This window comes from Neolamprologus multifasciatus, chromosome 10 (assembly GCF_963576455.1).
Source record: "Neolamprologus multifasciatus chromosome 10, fNeoMul1.2, whole genome shotgun sequence".
NCBI classification, from domain to species: domain Eukaryota; kingdom Metazoa; phylum Chordata; class Actinopteri; order Cichliformes; family Cichlidae; genus Neolamprologus; species Neolamprologus multifasciatus.
Genome location: NC_140448.1, coordinates 18,321,095 through 18,340,926, shown reverse-complemented (window position 1 = coordinate 18,340,926; position 19,832 = coordinate 18,321,095). Strand labels below are relative to the sequence as shown.

Here is a 19,832-nt window from a genome sequence, read left to right as displayed (position 1 = left end):
GAGAAAATGTATTTTGTTGTCCAACCCATTCCTCTCAGCCACAGCCTATAATAGCTGTTCTACATTTTTGGGGGTGGGATTTCAAACTTGTGTAAGCCAGTGTGAATATAAGATGCTGCACATATCACATTTGGCAATTCCAAGGTGCTTCTCCTGCAAGGAAGAATCAGTTGCTTGCCACCGTGCACAGGTAATAATCTCTGTTCTTTCAAGGAAAACCTTTAAATTAGAGTTTTGTGTCTCTGATTTTTTTTTCTCCTTGCACCAGAATCTCTCTGAAGACTTTGATCATCATCATGGCTAAATCTGAAACTTGTCTCGTCAAGTTGCGTTACCCAGATGGCAGCGAGGGAAGCCCCTCCAACCCTGCCAAGTTCAAAAATCAGGACTTCGCTCAGATAAAAGCTGACTGCCTCCAGAAACGAGAACTGTTTGTGGACAATGAGTTCCCACCAAACGGTCTTTCTTTGGGTGACCGGTCTGATGCGAGTGAAGTGAAATGGCTTCGACCAGCAGTTAAATCATTTTAATTATATTTATTTTTCTTTCACTTCAAAATATAATGGAACATTTCTGTACAGTAGGGAAAACAGATTCTTTTTACACACTTGTCAACATCATATTTTTCTCCACTGTCTTTTTAAGGATTTATTGAGAGAACAAGGAAAGAATTATCAGCCTGCTTTCAGTAAAGATGGTATGTCACGATTTGACTTTGGACAAGGCAGCGTCGGTAAGCAAAACTTTCTTGCCTATAGCTAATGACAATGACAAGTATGTTCCACAGCTTGAGAAAACTATTAGTTTCCTCCTTTTAACAGGTAACTGCTCGTTTGTGTCTGCAATATCTGCGCTGACCTTCCAAGAAAATCTGATGGCACAAGTTGTGCCAATGGATCAGTCCTTTGAGAACTATGCAGGAATATTTCACTTCAGGGTAACAAAGGATTAATAAATGTGTCTAAAGAATACTTTTATGAAACAGAAACACAACACATTGTGGTTAATAATTCCAGAGGTGGTGAGTAACGAAGTACAAATACTTTATTACTGTACTTAGAATTTTCAGGTATCTGTACTTGAGTATTTATTTTTCTGACAACTTTTTACTTTTACTCCCTACATTTTAAACAAATATCTATACTTTCTACTTCATACATTTTTCAAACAGCCTCGCTACTTTTGTTTTAACATATTTGAGGTGAGTTATTGTTTCACGTCACTGCGAGCCTTCAAATATCAAACTGATTTGAGCTTAAACAGTAACACATGAAAGATAATCCCTTTCCCCAGTACAAGGGGAACAGTGTTTTTTATGCTGTGAAACCTGCTGAAAAACAAGCTGAGGCAGATTTGCTGTGTTATTCAAAGGTTGCTTGAAAAAACTTTGCAGGTCAGTGCAGGATAAACAGGTTAGTTTGCTTTACTGTCATGGATGGATGATGATGAAATCATCACATCCTGAACTATCACTGAATGGAGCTCTTAATAGAAATTATTGTGAGTTGTTTTCCCCACTCTGAGCCATTAACCCCGTCAGGCTCAAATTCAACTTTTTGTTGCTAATGCACAACCAAGTCCTGCAGTGGTACTTCTGAGTAAAAAAAACTCATAAAATATGTATGTGGGGTAATCAGGTTGTTAGTTTTTAACTGTTGCAAATCTGCAACGCCTGCCTTGAGAGGGTTAAAACTGGTTTTCGGCCCTACATGCAGAATCTCACTTTAACCTCTTGCCTACTTATTTTCTGTTTAGAGGCAAAGTCACGCCTACAATCTAGGCAACAAAAAATGGAGGTGTTTGAATTTGCCTTCTGTTTCTCTGCTGATGTTCAGCTTATCTTAGAAATGTCCTCCAAAGAGCTACATTTTACTTTCTTACTTTGGGTACATTTCAGAGCCTGTACTTTATTACTTTTAAAAAGAAAGTGAAGAAGTGGAGTCAGTACATCAACCTTTACTGGAGTATTTTTTAACACTAGTATCTTTACTTCTAGTACAGAAATCTAATCTAGATCAAAGTACAGAATCTCGGTACTTTTGCCACCTCTGATTGATTCTTAGCTGTCCTCTCTGTTTCAGTTCTGGAGGTTTGGAAAGTGGGTAGATGTTGTCATTGATGACAATCTGCCAATGAAAAAAAAGCGGTTACTGTCTGTGTCCTCGAAATGTGGAAATGAGTTCTGGGCTCCTCTGCTGGAGAAGGCATATGCCAAGTAAATAAAAACCTCTCACACTTTCATGTAAATCAGTTTAGAAGGTCACATTTCTGATATGAATGTCATTGATTTAAAAATGTTTCTCCTTCTGGGTGCCTCCTTCAGACTTCGCGGCTCGTATGCAGACATGCGTGGGTTTCCATCAGAGGCCTGCAAACACTTCACTGGAGGTGTAAACCAGACTTACAAACTGCAGGAGATGAACTCAGCTGGCCATGGTGATCTTTGGCTCACATTAAACAGAGCAACTCAGTGTCAATCACTGAATTGCTGCTGGACTCCCGACGAAGAGGTAAAAAAAAACAGCCCCCCCCCCCCCCCCCCCAACAAAAATCAATAACAATAGATTAAGAAAACAAACCTTGTTCTGTCTTTTTCAGGGTCCTTTGGCTGACACTGGATTGAAGAAGGGGCATGCCTATTCCATCACAGGTGTCACTGAGGTAAACCATGAAGCTAGAAATTTACATTCAGCATGGGGAAAGAGTGAAAACAAGAGCTAAGAAAACTTAATTGCAAAAATTGTGATAGTATCAATGAATGTGATAATGTGATACCATTACTGAAGCATTTCCAATACCTGATGTCTTCACTTCATTATTTCATCTGAAGGTGGAATTGAACGACTCCAAAGTAAGACTGGTGCGAGTCATGAACCCATGGGGCAGACGGGAGTGGAACGGAAAATGGAGCGACAAGTACTTGACTTAATTAAACAACATACAACGTCCATATACTGCTGACAATGACACAATTTGTACTAGCGTTGCACCTACACAACTGACAACTGACATCCACAGAGAACAATAGTGGTGGATGATCAGAGGATGCTTTCTATTATAAAGAATAACAACTCAAGAACTTCCAGCCAAATGAAAAAAAAATGACAAACATTGTCACATATTAAAGGAGAGTGTTCAGCACAGTGGAAAACATTTATCGACCTCAAGAAAGAAATGCTGCTCTAGACTTTGCCATATATTTTTGTATATTAAATTTATTTGTTTTGCTGTATTAAAGTCTGTCATTAACTTATTTGTTTTGTGTTCTCAGGTCAGATTTGTGGGACAAAGTAAGTCCAGAAGTTAAAAAAAAGTGTTTCGACCGTGATGACGGAGAGTTCTGGTAAATTCTAAATTTTGCACACTGATTACTCACAATAGTTAAAAAAAAAGCTTTTAAGAACTCAAAAACAAAAAATCAAAATCATATAGTTTTGATGCAATACCAAAGAGTATACGTCTTATTGGTTGATATTTAATCTTTATTTCCTTTTTTTTAAAATCTCTATCTGCTCATCCGTCTGTCAGGATGCAAATGGAGGACTTCTGTTCCTATTTTTCTTACGTATCCATCTGCTGTGAGACCCCTAACTTTCTTGATGGTGACTTTAAATGTCAGTGGAATTGCATGATTTATCATGGCAGCTGGGTAGAAGGGACATCTGCAGGTGGCAATGTGAAACACTGTAAGACAAGTTCATTCCTTTCAAAACTTTAACTATCAATAAAATAATAATATAGTTATTACAAGTTTCTTTTATCTGTGCAAACACAAAACCCACCATAAATTTCTAAAATGTAACTAACAAGATGTATGTTTCCTCACTCTCTGTAGCCACCTTTGCAACAAACCCTCAGTATCGCATCCGAGTGACTGTTATAGACAAGAAGGAGCCAGGAGACAAAAACATTGTGCTCTCCCTGATGCAGAAACGTCAGCAGGGTAATCGCAAAGAGAAAAGCCTCCACGAAACTAAACTTACCATCTATAAGGTATTCATTCTCAATGTGCTCCCTTTAATTTAAATAACTGTTAAATATTGCAAGCGAATACTGAAGGACAAGAAACTAAATTATTAAAACAATTGTATCATCCTGTAATTAAGACAAAAGTACTTACCCAATTGAGCAGCTGAGTTAGTAAGACAATAATGACATTAATAATTTAAAAAAATGGTCTTCACTGATTTCACATTCATTATTTAAAGTTACTATAGCAATTGGTTCGTCCAAAACAGTTTAATGAAGTTATTCTTACCATTTTCCAATTAACAGATTCCACCAGGGGTAAGTACAAACAATAACAAATATATGAAACTTTGACTGTGTAAAGTACACCAGTAAATTCAGCATTTTAATAACTTTAATAACAATGTACACTGAGACTCCACCATAGACATTCCTTCATATTTCTCCCAGACCCCACAAGGACACCTGCAACAGGATTTCTTTCAGAGGAACAGGCCTGTGAAGGGAGAAAAGACTCACACTCTGCGAGATCACATTGAACTCCACAGTCTGGAACCTGGAGAGTATGTGATCATCCCATCCACCTATGAACCCAACATCACTGCAGATTTCGCTCTCGCTGTCTACACCAAGACTGATGAATAAGATCATGTAAAGAATCCTTCACATAATGAAGGATTAATATGATTAACTCAGGATAATAAAATACATGAATTATTTATTTAACAAATGACACCATTGGGTAATTTCCTGTTTGTTAGCCAGACATGAGCTGTGTTATCTCTGCTGGCTGTGAAATACGGTTGGTTGGGTTAAAAATGGTCACATGATTCATACTGTCAGGGTTGTCTCTAACAGCGGTCCCCAACCCACGGGCCATGGACTGGTACTGGTCTGTGAGTCATTTGGTACCGGGCCGCGAGAGTGGAGGCTTGTGTGTGAAATTTATGGTTTTCAGGGTTTTTATTGGTTTTTATAGTTATTTTTTAAATTGTTTTTATCGTTAACTATGCTTCCCCGGGTCTTTTCCCGTATCTTATGAATAAATCTCTTTTTTGGAACTGGTACTGGTTTTATTTTGTTGTATTCATCCACGACACCTTAAAGGCCAGTCTGTTAAAATATTGTTGGACATAAACCGGTCCTTGGTACAAAAAAAAGGTTGGGGGCCGCTGGTCTAGAATACTCCCAATATAATTTTTTGCTGGGCATTTATATTTATTTCACAGCCTGCACAGGCAAAAAGCAGCCATGTAGTGCATTTTTGCACAGATAACATTAATACTGATAAATAACATGACTTTATCCTAAAAGAAATAATAGGCTAAATGATTAAAATGTACAATGCTAATGCTACTCATAGTTGGCCAGGTTCATCAATTTCTATAAAACAGAATAATAATTATTTAAAAGAATAAGTTCTGTGGACACTGGGATTTAGTTTGAAGAAGTGATGTGGTGATGCAGTGGATAAGGTTCCTGGTTTAATCTCCTGATCTTCTGTGTGGACTTTGAATGTTCTCCCCTTCTGAGGACTCAGGCTTCTTCCCACAATCCAAAGACACGCATCTTCACTGGTGACTCTAAATTGGGGTTCAGAAAAAATAAGAAAATAAAACATGATGATTTTTCAGCTCTGACTCTGTCTGTTCTTGTTTTTTTCTTCTTCTACATAATAGAAATTTCAATAGAAAAACTCAATAGAGAATATTATTTGCAACATTAAGAAATTCTCACTATAAACCGTTACACACACTGTGCTGCCATAAGGAAAATATTTATAAGATTTAAAAAAAAGCTAGAAAATTACACACTGCACCAACAGTATTGACTTGATATAAATAAAGCTTGTGTAGTTTATTCGTTTAGCTTAGTATGTAACCCCAGATAATGTTATGGCTTGAGGGCCAATTAGCAGCAGTCTATAAAGGGCTGCCAGTTAACATCAGAGGCTGCTGCTGGAACCGTGTCCCACCACTGCGCTATGTTGTTTTATTTTGTCAGCCTCTCTAGGTTTATGTTATCGCTATTCATTGGCAGCACGTTTTAAAGCTCAGTTTTTAAAACCTTCAGCCCAGCCCATGGAGCGGTATATTAATGACTAACCTCATATTGTAGATGGATTATCTCAGTTGTTCTCCTAACTGAAGTTTGGTCCGTTTACAGAATCCTGCCATGCGTTTGTATTTGTCCCTAACAATCAGGAACCCTCACATTAACTACTATCGAGTGGAAAGAAGTTGGCGTTCATCCTCCAGTTTCACATTATGCTAACTATAGCTGTGTAGCTAGCCACCACGTAGCACATCCCTATATACCAGCTAGTACAACTTTAGTAACCCTAAAAAAGTTACTGGTGTTTAGTTTTCTGCCTTCATTTATGTCAGAAGTGATAGCAGAACTGTATGTTTGAATTTTTTCAGAAATCTCTCAGTCAGAATATGGTGTATTATATGTAGATGGAAACTAGCGAGCTAATGACCTCCTAACTTCTAATTCTGTTAAACTTCATAAATTCTGTTTTCATGGATGCCTGAATGTTAAACTTAATTATTACACCTAGTAGAGCAGCCACACTGATCATTTTGTTAAAGATGAAAGAAATTAGACAGTTTTTAACTCACAGTGATGCCGCAGTGTTTCACTTTGGGACCAGAAGCAGAGTTTGGACCCGGAAACGGCTAATGATGTCAGACTTAAAGACTGGATACTTGTGGGGAAAACACAGTCACTCATGGGAAAAAATGCCCATCCCCACAAGTTTGAAGGCATTTTTGAGAGTCAAAATGTGGTTTTATTGTCAGGGTTACAATTTGCTTATAGTTAGTGTTACGTCCTCCCCACCATGGTGGAGGCATAGGTAGGAAGGAGACAGCAACACTGGACAACCACAATCAATGAAGGAGGAGGACAACAGGACAGTTAAGAATCAGGCAGGATTTATTGGTTGCTGGCCTTAATAGTCAAACTTAACAAAAGAAAAAGGTGGGGGAGGAGGACTGGGCGGTGGAGCCAAATCAAAGAAATTAATAAAACAAAAAGAGGTCGATAGCTTCCAGGACCTAACTAAAACAAAAATGCAAAACAAAAGGTCTACCTAGTAGGGGTGTAACGATACACAAAATTCACGGTTCGGTTCGATACTTTGGTGTCATGGTTCGATATTTTTTCGATACAAAAAAAAATGTTCATGCCTTTTTAATTTGTCATTTATTAAAAGTATAAATATATATTTTTACTCAAAAGTACAGTTTTTAAATTTAATGTTGCTGAAACAACAAAGTAATAAAAAAAATAAATCTATCTGATCGAGAAATCACTCATCTTTTGAAAAGAGAGTTTATTACAGAGAAATGTCTCTTTCCAAAATAAAAGCTATACTATACGCTTCTTCTGGGCTATATTCTCAACAGCATATTAAACATATCAGGTCCCCATAAGGAGAATCATGTGCTAACGGCTGTCTAAATGACTCGGGTAAAGTTTGTAGCATGCGTGCTTGTTGTTTTTGTCTGCTTCCACTCGTCTTTGCACTAGGATGATGTTGGAGTAAATGTGCAGTCATATTCGTTGTGTTCCCACTAGTGCTGTCAGCGTTAATCTCGTTGAAATGACGTTAATACCACAAAAAGGCAAATCTCAGTTAACGAGCTACCACGGATCGCCCCGTGCGTGGGGCTGTGCGGCCAACACGTTAACGAGCAAACTGCGCTAACGCAGTAGTTCCCACCCATGTAATTGAGCATTGTGTGGTACATCCAACATACTGTTTTACTTTTGTCCATGACGCGCTTACCTTCAGGGTCATACGTCACATGAAAACCAAAATAGTTCCAAACGCCAGATCTGAATTAGGGTGGGGGAGGTTCAATTTAACTTCTTAACTTAAATTCTTCTGTCTCGCTAGCTTGCCCTGCGGTCAGTGAATCTGCGTTCGACTACTCCGCCTAGGCTGCACTGTCAAGCGCAGATCCACTGAGCGCTCAACACAGACAGCATCGTCAGAAGAAAAGTTGATAAAATAAATTAAAAATTTTGTATTGTTCGATACATATGCGTACCGAACCAAAAGCACTGTATCGAACGGTTCAATATCGATACGAGTATCTTTGCACCACTACTACCTAGCTACTGATGATGACGTCCGAAGCCTCGCTGCCCGGCTGTACCACGTGACTGGTTCATGAAGTGGTTTGAACTTTTCCGCGAGCTATGACAGCGATATGAACCCCTCAGACTTCATTCAAAATGTAGGTGTTTGATGGAGAGTTGCGGTTAGTGAGAGTTTGGAGACAGTTTGGAGGTTTAGGAGAGTGAGTAGAGAAAGTCAGAAGAGAATGGAGCCAGCTAAGAAGAGGAGGATGTCCTCCCCTGTGTGGGAACATTTTGATTTTATTCCTCCCAAGAAGGTATGTAAGTTTCTACAGAAGATATATTTTTATAATACTGATGGTGCAATACAATTTATGTTAAGCGGCTTTACTTCTGTACAAGGTGAAGTGTTTGCTATGTGCCAGGGAGCTGGGATATAACAACAACACCTCATCCATGCTTAGGCAGTACAGAGCTTTGCATGAGAATAAGGGGAACACCGATTGTGGAGCAAGACCAGGTGAGCCATCAAATGCCATGATAATATAGCATGCAATAATGTTACTAAATGATATAACAATATTATACAACTGTAATAAGTTACGTGTGTGATATTTATATTTGTGCTTTGTTTTTGTTGTCTTTCCTCAGGAGAACAATCTCAAATAGATGAAAACCTGGTTAGCATGGTGATTGAGGACTCCCAGCCATTTAGCATTGTGGAGGACAAAGGATTTAAAAGATTTGTTAAATCATTAAATCCTAGCTATGTTCTCCCCACTAAAAAGGTCATAAAAGCAGTGAAAATTTAGTTTTTACAGAATAAAATGTGGGCAGGACTGAGGCGCAAATCCTCAGTGTGTAGCTGTCCATACCTTAACGTTACAAAAGCACAACCACTGTCCACACCCCAACCACACCTCACCTCACAGTAAATGATCATTTCCATTTTAAGCATTTCCAAATGATCATTTTCCATACTGCCAGTATAAATATACACAGTATACTGCCATCACTACAATATAGATGTTTTACACACTCCTTTTGTTGTTGACATTTACAGGCTGTGTGCAAAATGCCACACTCTTCAAATTCATGCCAACTAATATTTTTACGTCCAGTAGATGTCCTACTAGAGCAAATGAAGCTTGAAGATGCTTTGCGCTGGGGTGAACCAATTGGATGAAAAGCTTCAGTGCTTCATGAAGCTTCATCTGCCCATCACTACTGTCCAGCCTCCCACCACACACAAGACAAAGAAGCCTTCACACAAAGGTTTGTCATAAAGCAGAAGCCAGCAACCACCAGCTGGCCAGGGAGCTGCTCATTTGTAGTGATCCCAGGAGAGTGATTGGCCAACTGTGCACAGATCAGCCAATAGACACATGCCAATCAACTTTGAACTGGCCAATAGGTGGGGGCTTGACACTTGGAAGATAAAAAGAACACAAAAGCAAAGCCATATCTCTTGGCACGTAACAGTTAGGGTTAGGATTAGATATTGTTCAGTGTTGATCATTGGTTTTCTGAACACAAAGTGAGAATAAATTTGTCAAGAATTGACTTGATCAGTTCAAGTGTCTCACAGTTTCAAACTTTGTTCAGGTGTCTCAAAGTGAGCTGGTTGAGATCCATCTGAAGACACGCTGAACCGGTCCTCGTAAGTACTTATGTTGAAATGCAGTCAGGTTTATCATAAGCTCACCTTTGCACAACAAGGACAGATTTTTAAAGTACTCACTGTGCAGCACATGGAATTTACATTTAGATCAATCATTTGAAATTCTGCTGGAATTTGTTTGTATTCTTGTGTTTGATCCCAAAAAGCTTTGCATATTTTGTTCAATGACATAAAACCTACTTACAGTTTAATCCAATGCTACTTATCAATTTATAAGAACTGGAAAATTGAAAATAAAGTTTGTTGTACAAGGGGCAGTTAATTTGAAATGTATTTCCCACCCTCATTCCTCCATGTTTTTTTTTTTTGTCTGTACTCTCTGAACACGTGGATTGTGCACTTGTTCTTGGGGGTGACCTCAACTTCAGAGTAAATGAAGAAATGCATAGGCTGAATACAGCAGGAACTCAGCGCAATTGACAGTCCACAAATAATCAAAACAGTATAATAATCAAATAGTACATGAGCAACTTTGGTCTTTGCGACAAATGGCGCTCCCTTCACCCCAACTGTAAGGAAAATACTTTCTGCTCACGTGTCCATCACTCCTAGTCTCGGCTGGATTATTTCCTAGATTAGAGAAGATAACCCGCATTTTAAAAATTCTCCCTTTTGGTTTTGTTTATCACGTCCTTGATGTTACTCCCCTGACATTTACTACATTCAGTTTTGTCTCACAACTGTTCACTATTTTTGTAATGATACAAAAATGTAGTATAAAATATGTAACTCAATCAACTAACTAATAACATCCACTTCCCCGTTGCGTGAAGAGAAATGTATGGCCATGTCTGACTGACACACAAAAAATGACTGACTTGCACAGAAGCCTTTGTCAAAGCAAAGTTTAAGTGCAGCCATGACTGCAGTGCAGATGTGGAAGCTGTTGCAGGCCTGCAGGCAAAAAACATGTGCAAGCTTGTAAAGGTGGATGAAAACATTTTCAGTTCTTTTAAGAACAAAGGAGGTCTGCTAAACAGAAAAAATCTCAAGGAGAACATAAGATAATTAAGAGACATGTACTAACAGCTCAAAGAAATCCAAATGAACAAAAACAGACACATGATGTCTATAAACACTGATCATTTAACTAACCACATATAATAATAATAAAAAAAACCCACATAGCTTTATGCTTCAAGAAATTTAAAATGAAATATTAAATGTGGAAAAAAACCTTTAGAAAATGATCCACCTAAAGCACCGCAAAACTAGAACAAAAAAAATCACCCAACAGAAAGTCTAAGAATGTTGAATATAATAATGAGTTAAATGTGCTTGTTCTAAACGTACCTTTATACTTAGTAAAGTAGAGCGTGTTATGAGAAATCAAAGGTTACATTCGGTCATTCATTTGTTTCTATATATTTATATTCAATATGTTTGAAATGAAAAGCAAACACAAACAAAAATGCACTGCAGCAGCATAGCAGTCACTACAGTGGACAGCCAGTCAAAGGCTGTTTTCTTGTATTTGTGTCAGTGTTGATGGTATACTTGCACATAAACCACTACACTGGACACTGATGTGTCACTCCATACCCTGCCATAAGTCAAAATGTATGTTGTAGTGGATATTTAAAAAACTCTTTGAAAACTTCTTTAAAAAAAAAAAAAATCTTATTTATACAACGAAGTTGTCATAATTCATGCATGAAAGGGTTAACTTGTGTGATGGCTGCAAGTGTCTCCATTAATAAATACGAAGTTAGAACCAGCAAGGCAAAAGGCACCATATAATACTTAAATATAATAATAACTGCTTGCTATTATTGCAGTAATTACTGTTAATATACCTGCTGTGAAAAAGCTCTACTGACAGTCCTACTGACATGGAAGTGCACAGAGAAGACGTGATATGGCCTGGAGGAAACTGTTGCACTGCCTGGACTTGCTGGCAGAGGATCGTTCCTGCAGCAAGTTTTCACAACGTCTGGATCCATGCTTCAGGGTTTATGTGATAACACCTTTGTCTGGAGTCATACAGCAGGGAAAACGTTTAGGTCACCTGTATGTTTAAGGAGAAAAAGGTTTTTCTGTAGCTTAACCAGGCCCCAGCAAACAAAATGGGACACAAAGGTTTTCCCTGTGTGGGACACATTACTAAAGCTGAATGACATTCAACATGTGAAGGACAACTTGATTTGAAGGTGACCTTCTGAACTCCCTCGCTAAGTAACTATAATTAGCATGTATAATAATACATATACAGCTTTAAATAAACGTAAGTGTCATTAAAGTTATTTCAGTGTTTGCGAGGAAGCACCCATACTGACCCACAGATTTCCTGTAAAACTCAAAAAAACACCAACATAGGCACCAGCTCATTTGTAGATATTACCATTGATGTGTCCACCCCCTATTTAATGATGTCTGACTAATATTATGAACAGTAATTTGTTCTTCTTATTGATGGGAATGCACACGCAGTTCTCTTTCCTGCAGTTAGTCAAAATGTGGAAAAATACCTCAAACCCAAACTTGTCCAAACGATTCACTATCGTTATCATGACACAAACATCTTATGTACTTTTATTCTATTTCATAATATTTGTAACTCATGACCTATAATTTAGAAGTGATTTGAGTGAGGTTTCAAATTGCAGTGTTTAAAAGACATGATAAACTCAGCCAGCGTTTACTATGATTTACTGATTTATCAAAGCTGAAGATAAATTAACAATCGACTTTTTTATACCGTTAAATAAAGCTATACACATTCAAGCCATTTATTGCAGAGGGGGAAATATTATGGAAACGGTAGTAATTTTAAAAAAAAATGTATTCCCTTTTCACTCCTCGATGTTGTCAGCGTGTGCTAACTTCTACTTGAAGAAGAAACAGGATTTGTAGAAATTTACTAGGTTTGATGTGAGGCAGTGTAAATCTCAGGTGTTATGACAGGTCAATCTTTCCCCCAGAAAATTGTTTTTTGTTTTTTTGTTGTCGTTTTTTTTTTTTTTTCCAAGCTTAGCGTCTCAGTAATCTGTCATATGGCTTTCCTACAATTTTTGGGGTGAGTGGGACTCCAGACTTATGTAAGGGTGTGTGATTATAAGAAAGAGGCTGTGAGCTGAACATACCATATTTGCCAACTCAAAGAGCCTTCTCTTGTGAGGAATCAGCTGTCTGTTGCTGCCGTGCACAGGTAAAAACCTCTGGTCATCTCTACACAAGCTTCTGCATGCAAAGTTTTAGTTTAAAAGTCTTTCAGTTAATTTTTCTCTTGCGTCAGAGTCTGTCTGAAACCTTTGCTCATCATGGCTGAAACTGGAACTTGCACATCTGTCATTAACATGCGTTACCAAGATGGCAGCGACGGAAGCCCCTCCAACCCTGCCAAGTTTAAAAATCAAGATTTTGCGCAGATAAAAGCTGATTGCCTCCGCAGCGGGCGACTGTTTGTGGACAACACCTTCCCACCTAACAGTGGTTCTTTGGGTGACCTGCTTGATCTGAGCACTTCGCAGGAGAACGACCGGCAGTAAGATACTTTTTATCAAATACTTTGAAGTACTTATTGTCAAATCATCATACAGTGTTATATACTATTTTTTTCTTACTGGAGTAAATGTATTTATCTTTTTTGTGTATGTGTGTAATACAGTACAGGTTTCCTTTGGCCAATTTGAAGTGTTAAGTGTTAAACAAATGATTCTTCTTCACTGTCTCCTCTAGGATATTTTGAAATTACAAAAAAATCAATGATGAGTCCGCTTTCTGTATTGATGGAGCCTCACGATTTGACTTCGGGCAAGGCCTTGTGGGTACGCAAAAATGTCTTGGTTATAACTAAAGACGACAAAAATTAAATGTGGCACATCTGATAAAACTATTACTTGTCTTCTTTTAACAGGTAACTGCTGGTTTCTTTCTGCAATATCAGCACTGACGTTTAAAAAAAAACTGTTGGCACAAGTTGTGCCTTTGGACCAGTCCTTCAAGAATTACACAGGAATATTTCACTTCAGGGTAAAGAATTAATAACTAACAAGCCTGATGAGATATTGCTTTCACAGTGGAGCTACATTATAAAATACAATAGTTTTATTATCTTGCATCTGTTTCAGTTCTGGAGGTTTGGAAAGTGGGTAGATGTAATCATTGATGATTATCTGCCAACAATCAACAAGCAGTTGTTGTTAGCACATAGCACATGTGGAAATGAGTTCTGGGTTCCACTGCTGGAGAAGGCATATGCCAAGTAAAAACCATTCTTCTCTCTCTCACATACACACACACATGTGCGGCACAAACACCAGATAAAGACACACGTTTTTCTCTTTTGGCTGCTTCAGAATTTGTGGTTCATATGCAGACATGCATTGGGGGTCACCATCAGAATCCTTCAAAGACTTCACTGGAGGGGTGACCATGACTTACAAACTCAGGGAGGCCCACTCAGCAGGCCATGATGCCGAGCTGTGTTTTCTTGTCATTGTTATAGACATGCCCTTTTGAGTGATTTGAAAACTGTTTGACATCCTTTTTTCCCATTTTCACATTCAACAGATTCCACCAGGGGTAAGCAAACAAATAGCAAACTTTCATATTGCTTCCAGACCCCGCAAGGACACCTAGGGTCCTCTTTTTTTGATGGTAACAACCCCCTGAAGACACCCAATTTTTACAGCTTCAACAGCGATCTGACCGAACTACACAGTCTGGAACCTGGAGAGTATGTGATCATCCCGTCCACCATGAAACCCAACATGACTGCCGATTTCGTTCTTACTGTCTACACCAAGGCTGATGTTGAGATCAGGTAAAGACCCATGAGAGACTTTATTCCCAAAGAATGACAAAATGCTTATTTGAACACATGCTTTCCTAGCAGCATTTTAAAAAGTGTTGCAAGACACATAAGTCTCACCTTTTTACACACTTTCTGCTGTACCCAGCTCCCACACTGGAGGTGATGAAGAGGAGGAATTGATTCTTCCTCAGGTATAAAATAAGAGGTTGCTGTGCATACTGTAACGTACTTAATACACTTCAAGTTATCATCTCATATGTTTTGTTTTCTTTAAGATCCGAGACAAGCCCAAAAAGGAGACCACAGATAAGGACGCCAACCTTATTTCCTTGTTTAACCTGTATGCAAATCAGGTCAGCTGTATATTTTTTAATGATTGCTCCTCATATTTTACTCCTGTGCCGTTTGTCCTTTTCATTTTTTTTAATCTGCACTGAACAGTTTTAGTTGCTTCTGTGTTCTAGAATAGTGAGCTGCTGGCTGGACAACTCCAGAAACTCCTGAATGATAGATTCCCTCATGGTAAGATGACATTTGTGCTTTCAGAATATTTAAAATGCTACCTCATTTTGTAATAAACAAGACTAAAAACGGTTTTGTCTACCATCAATAGGAACGTTGTATGGCTTTGGTTTGGATACCTGCAGGAGTATGATTGCCTTGGTGGACGTATCCTCAAATACTGAAGTATATTCCTGCTCTTGTTTTGTTCTACCACACCCAAACTGACCAAAGCTGACTTTCAGTAACAGTCTGATTAGGAATAGCACAGTTTCGTCTGCAGTGTTGGGGAGTAACGGAATACATGTACCGCCGTTACGTATTTAAAATACAAAATATGAGTAACTGTATTCCGTTACAGTTACCGTTTAAAAAGGTGGTATTTAGAATACAGTTACTTTGTTGAAATAAATGGATTACACGGCGGTACTTCCCTGTTTCATATTGTGGCGGGTCAGGACTGTTTGGGTTTTGTTTGACAGCTACGTTCTGTTGTTCCAGGCGGCAGCATTACGGTTGCCATGGTTACAGGGTGACGCTCTCTCTCTGCGTGTTTCCTGGGTGAGAGAGGCCTTTTTTGTTGTTCTTGTTGTTGTGCTAAGCTAATAGGGAGAATGCTACAGGTATAGCTCTAAAGCATGCAGCCTGATGGGCAGTGTAGTCCGTGCTGCAGGGAGAATGGACTGCCATACCCGTGATGTGTCTGTGAGCGAGGAGGGAGAAAAAGGAAAAGTACGAGCTGTCATCGAGCAGAAACGGGAGCTGGAAGCATGTAAATATAATAATAACCACTGCAGCCAAGAAGAGTGCCTGACGAGCCCAGTTGTAAGTAAGCTATTAAGACTCGACTGTACGCTGTGTTCGTGTTTTCCTCCGAAACAATAAGTTCCGTTGGAGCAGCCTTTCAACGCCTCTCTTTGTCTCTCGCAAGCAAACTTGACCCAGACAACAAAGTAAAGCTATTTTTCGGCTACGAGCCCGACACAGAACCCACCGTATTAGCCAGAGGTCCCTTTACTACGGTTCGGAGCCGTGGACCTTCAGTAACAGTAATAAATCACAGCAATAGTACATTCACGTAGTTGTAAACAGCATGATAACATATTAAGTAATCCAAAGTATTCAGAATACCTTACTCTCATCGAGTAACGTAACGGAATACGTTACAGAATACATTTTGGGGCATGTATTCTGTAATCTGTAATGGAATACATTTTAATAGTAACCTTCCCAACACTGTTCGTCTGTGATTTCCTTAATGTACGCAGCTTGACCAAAGGATGACAATGTCTTTTACTGAATTTTTGATTCTTTGGAACAAGATTCAAGAATACAAGGTAAAACAGCAAATGCAGGACATATTTCAAATAATTCCTCTAACTTTTAGAGCTGTATTTCCCTCAGACACTGATATTTTTTTAAGTTCAGTGTCTGACATGTAGTTAAAAAAAATAAATGTTGCTTTGAAAGTGCTCCTTTTTCCTAAATGTCAGGTAATTTCTTTTTTCTGCAGAAACTCTTCCATCAATCTGATCCTAATCAAAGTGGATCCCTGACTGACCTCGAGCTCCAGAAAGCAGTTGAGGCTGCAGGTAACACTAGTTGTTTTTGCATTTTAGTTCAGAATTGTGTTCATGTTATAACTGCAGTACTCGTCATCACTTTGTCCTCATATCATTACCAGGTCTGAATGTGAATGACAGAACGGTGAGGCTGATGATGTTTCGGTATTCACGCTTCTCTGTCACCACGTTGGAGGATTTCATCACTCTCATGTTGCGACTGGATAAGATGTCAAGTAAGAGAGACAGCAATCACCAAGTACTTCAACAAATAAATCTATTGAATTTATCAAGTTCAAAATGTGATTAAGTTTATTTTGCATTGACTGTGTTTTTCCTCACAGACATTTTCAAGGACAAATCATCTGATGCGCTTGACCTGGGATGAGGCAAGTCACTAAATGCCCTTTAATCTTTCATTATTAATAGTTTTTAATATTATGTGTATTAGATCATGCTGTGCCTGCCTTTTACTTTGAAAGTATGTTTTAGTGTAGCTACAATATGCAACATTTGTAAAGTTAGAATTATGTTTAAAAAAATAAAGATCAACACCTGAGTATATATGAAATGGCCACTGTAATACATTCTTATTAATGTGCAGTACACAGTCACTTGAATAATACATTTATTAGCTACCCTTTCCTCTGTTTAAGTGGAGCAACATCTCCATGTACAACTAGACCAAAGTGAGCTCAGGAGAGCTGCAGGAGAAGACTACAACTAGACCTGCATGGGAGCTGGATGATTTGTATAGCAGTAGCAAACATACTACTAGCCATTACTTACACTTGGAGCTAGAGAAAGGATTTTCTTTTTCTTTTGAAAAGCAAATAAGCCAACTAGAATTTTTTGGACACTCACTGTTATCATTTGTTCATGTAAGAATGAGTGCTTTGCAAAAGTACACCTTGAAGACTTTACTTAATCTTTACAAAAGATTACGATGGAAATATGTGATATCTTGATGAATCAAGCAGATATTTGAAGTTTACACAGCACCATTCTCGCATGAAAATATCTTAAAAGTTTATTTTGTGACCCAGAAAGAGTAATATTTCAAACTCTGCCACTCTGTGTTCCTCCGCCACTTCCTCATTTGAGTTTTGGATGAAATGGATTCTGGGATATTGCATTCCGTCATTTCGAGCTAATTGGAGACCAGAACAGCCAATCAGATATTTTTGCATCCAAGTCTGTGATTGGCTGGTTTTGTGGCACAAATATAACGGCGTACACAAAGAGTTGAGCGTGCACAGGCAGAAATGTTGAGAGTGCGAGCAACACATTGCGAGCGATCGCAAATACAAAAACTGAGCGAGAGGGGCTGCTATTGTGTGTGTGTGTATGGATAATAGCAAACACTGAAATACATTTTTACCACGCAGCAATGAATTTTGTTCACTCAAATTCAGCTTTTCTTCACTCAAAATAAATTTCTCCTCAAAATGCAACACTTGCACCTGCAAACTTTTTTTCACGTGCGCTCAATTTTTTTTTACGTGCGCTCAGAATAGTGGCACAAAAATAACGCCATAAAAGACTGCCCCACTCCAGTCGAACTCCGTGTAGCTACTTGGCTTGTTGAAGCTACCCGGGTGTTAGCTGGTCTAAAAAGTTCCCTCATCTCACTTTTCACCGTGCTGTGGGTAACACTGGGTGCAGTTGAGCCCGTCCCATCTCGATCAAGTGACGAGGACAACGATGTGACCATTTCAGGAGATGATAAAATATTTCTTAACACCCCGATAGCTTGCTGAAGAACTCGAGTTTCTTCTCCCCCCTCCATGCTGTCAGACACTTGAAAGTGACCCGCGCGTGCTTCTCAGCCAATCACAGCGGTACAGACACCCAGCCTTCCGTTTCCACTATACTCTTTCATTCACATTCACATTATTCTCTTGCATACATATATTTTCCTCAGACATGTATGCATTCTCTTCTTACATACATATATTATTTGTGAGATTAAATGCATATTGAATGCATGTAAATGAGAGCAAAATGTAGGAATGCATGTATGTTAGAGTGAAAATTTCTAAATATGTACATTAAAATACATGTATAAGAGAGCACAATATTGCAATGTGTGTGTTAAATATGTGTAAACATGAGAATAAAAATATCTAAATATAAAAATTAAAATTAAACTATGTGAGAGTGAAAATATATGTATGTGCGAGTAAAAGTATATGTGTGTGAAAGAAGAATGTCTGTGTGTGAGAGTGAAAGAATGAATTTTGGCTTGTACGGAGATTTGACAGAAATTTCTGATTTGATTTGACATTTTTACAGACACATCACTGTACATTACTATCACAACCACAACACTCTCTCTCTCATTTTCTTCTCTCATTCCAACTAAATGAACATTTCTACAGGTAACAATCACAACCACTTCAACTAAATAAGATTTTCTTGTTTGTTTTTTTCAGTCGACATTTTCAAGGAACATGATATGGTATTAGCTTCGGGCAACAAAGAAGAGAAAGAAATATGTCAGGCATCCTTTGTTACGCTAACATGTTAAAACATGGTAAAAATGTGTGTGACAGCTCTACGATAAGAGCAAACCTGTTTCAAACTCAAGACCAAATACACACCCCATATTTAAGTGAAGTACAAGAAAAACAAACGCAGCAATCACTCTTTGTGTAGGCACTGCTGGAAAAAGACATACTGAGATGTTTTTATTTGTATTGATCATTGTGTAGAAATGTGGTTAAATGATTGAAACACTGGAAACTGATCTGCTCACTGTAACTCACTGTAACACTGTAACACTGTAACTCAGCCAACTGTTTTGTCAAAACATCAGTTTTAATGAGGAACAGAAATACTAGTTTAATAATAGTTTATAAAACTATAAAAGTTTATAAAACTCATGAAATAAAATCATAACTCATAACTCATAAAATCTGTCCGTCATAATAACGTTACAGGCTATGCTAGGCATAGCCAGTCTAAAATTGTATGTAACCATGAATAACGTGTTTTGAAAACTAACTGCACAACAGGCAGCACTATTAGTTATCTCAGTCTCAGAGTAGCATTTCTAATTTTGATTGAAACTGTGAAAACGGCAGCCTCGAGCAAGCCAGGATATTAGTTTACAGAGGCTAACTTAAAATGTTGGTGACACAATAATTTCATCCTAATGCCACTGACATATTCATAGGGTTAATTTTTGAGACAAAATACCATGAGGTAGTCATGATTTTGCAAATATTCCACCTTGTAGTGCAGTTTGCACAAATTGTTTTAAAAATGC

At 38.3% G+C, this 19,832-nt stretch overlaps 2 protein-coding genes across 2 annotated transcripts; both read left to right on the top strand.

The window, feature by feature from the left end:
- The first annotated feature begins 65 nt into the window (after nucleotides 1-65).
- On the top strand, nucleotides 66-5,030 carry LOC146510038 (calpain-1 catalytic subunit-like). The gene is made up of 13 exons (XM_085174588.1): nucleotides 66-190; nucleotides 269-515; nucleotides 646-733; nucleotides 822-937; nucleotides 2,082-2,215; nucleotides 2,324-2,510; nucleotides 2,599-2,661; nucleotides 2,831-2,916; nucleotides 3,272-3,343; nucleotides 3,529-3,686; nucleotides 3,836-3,993; nucleotides 4,276-4,287; nucleotides 4,420-5,030. The coding sequence occupies exons 2-13, from the start codon at nucleotides 297-299 to the stop codon at nucleotides 4,612-4,614; spliced, it is 1,488 nt and encodes a 495-aa protein (XP_085030714.1). The 5' UTR covers nucleotides 66-190; nucleotides 269-296; the 3' UTR covers nucleotides 4,615-5,030.
- A 9,260-nt stretch (nucleotides 5,031-14,290) lies between these two features.
- LOC146510037 (calpain-1 catalytic subunit-like) lies at nucleotides 14,291-18,102 on the top strand. The gene is made up of 10 exons (XM_085174569.1): nucleotides 14,291-14,507; nucleotides 14,644-14,689; nucleotides 14,774-14,851; nucleotides 14,963-15,020; nucleotides 15,112-15,167; nucleotides 16,268-16,336; nucleotides 16,513-16,591; nucleotides 16,684-16,797; nucleotides 16,906-16,950; nucleotides 17,218-18,102. Exons 1-9 carry the CDS (start codon nucleotides 14,443-14,445, stop codon nucleotides 16,947-16,949), a joined length of 609 nt encoding a protein of 202 aa, XP_085030695.1. The 5' UTR covers nucleotides 14,291-14,442; the 3' UTR covers nucleotide 16,950; nucleotides 17,218-18,102.
- The last annotated feature ends 1,730 nt before the right edge of the window (nucleotides 18,103-19,832 follow it).

Coding starts and splice junctions, on each gene's coding strand:
- LOC146510037 (XM_085174569.1), top strand. CDS start 14,443: ATGAAACCCAACATGACTGCCGATTTCGTTCTTACTGTCTACACCAAG. Junction 14,852..14,962: donor TTAACCTGTATGCAAATCAG/GTCAGCTGTATA, acceptor TCTGTGTTCTAG/AATAGTGAGCTGCTGGCTGG. Junction 16,798..16,905: donor GCGACTGGATAAGATGTCAA/GTAAGAGAGACA, acceptor TTTTCCTCACAG/ACATTTTCAAGGACAAATCA.
- LOC146510038 (XM_085174588.1), top strand. CDS start 297: ATGGCTAAATCTGAAACTTGTCTCGTCAAGTTGCGTTACCCAGATGGC. Junction 2,216..2,323: donor CTGGAGAAGGCATATGCCAA/GTAAATAAAAAC, acceptor TGCCTCCTTCAG/ACTTCGCGGCTCGTATGCAG. Junction 2,511..2,598: donor GCTGGACTCCCGACGAAGAG/GTAAAAAAAAAC, acceptor TGTCTTTTTCAG/GGTCCTTTGGCTGACACTGG.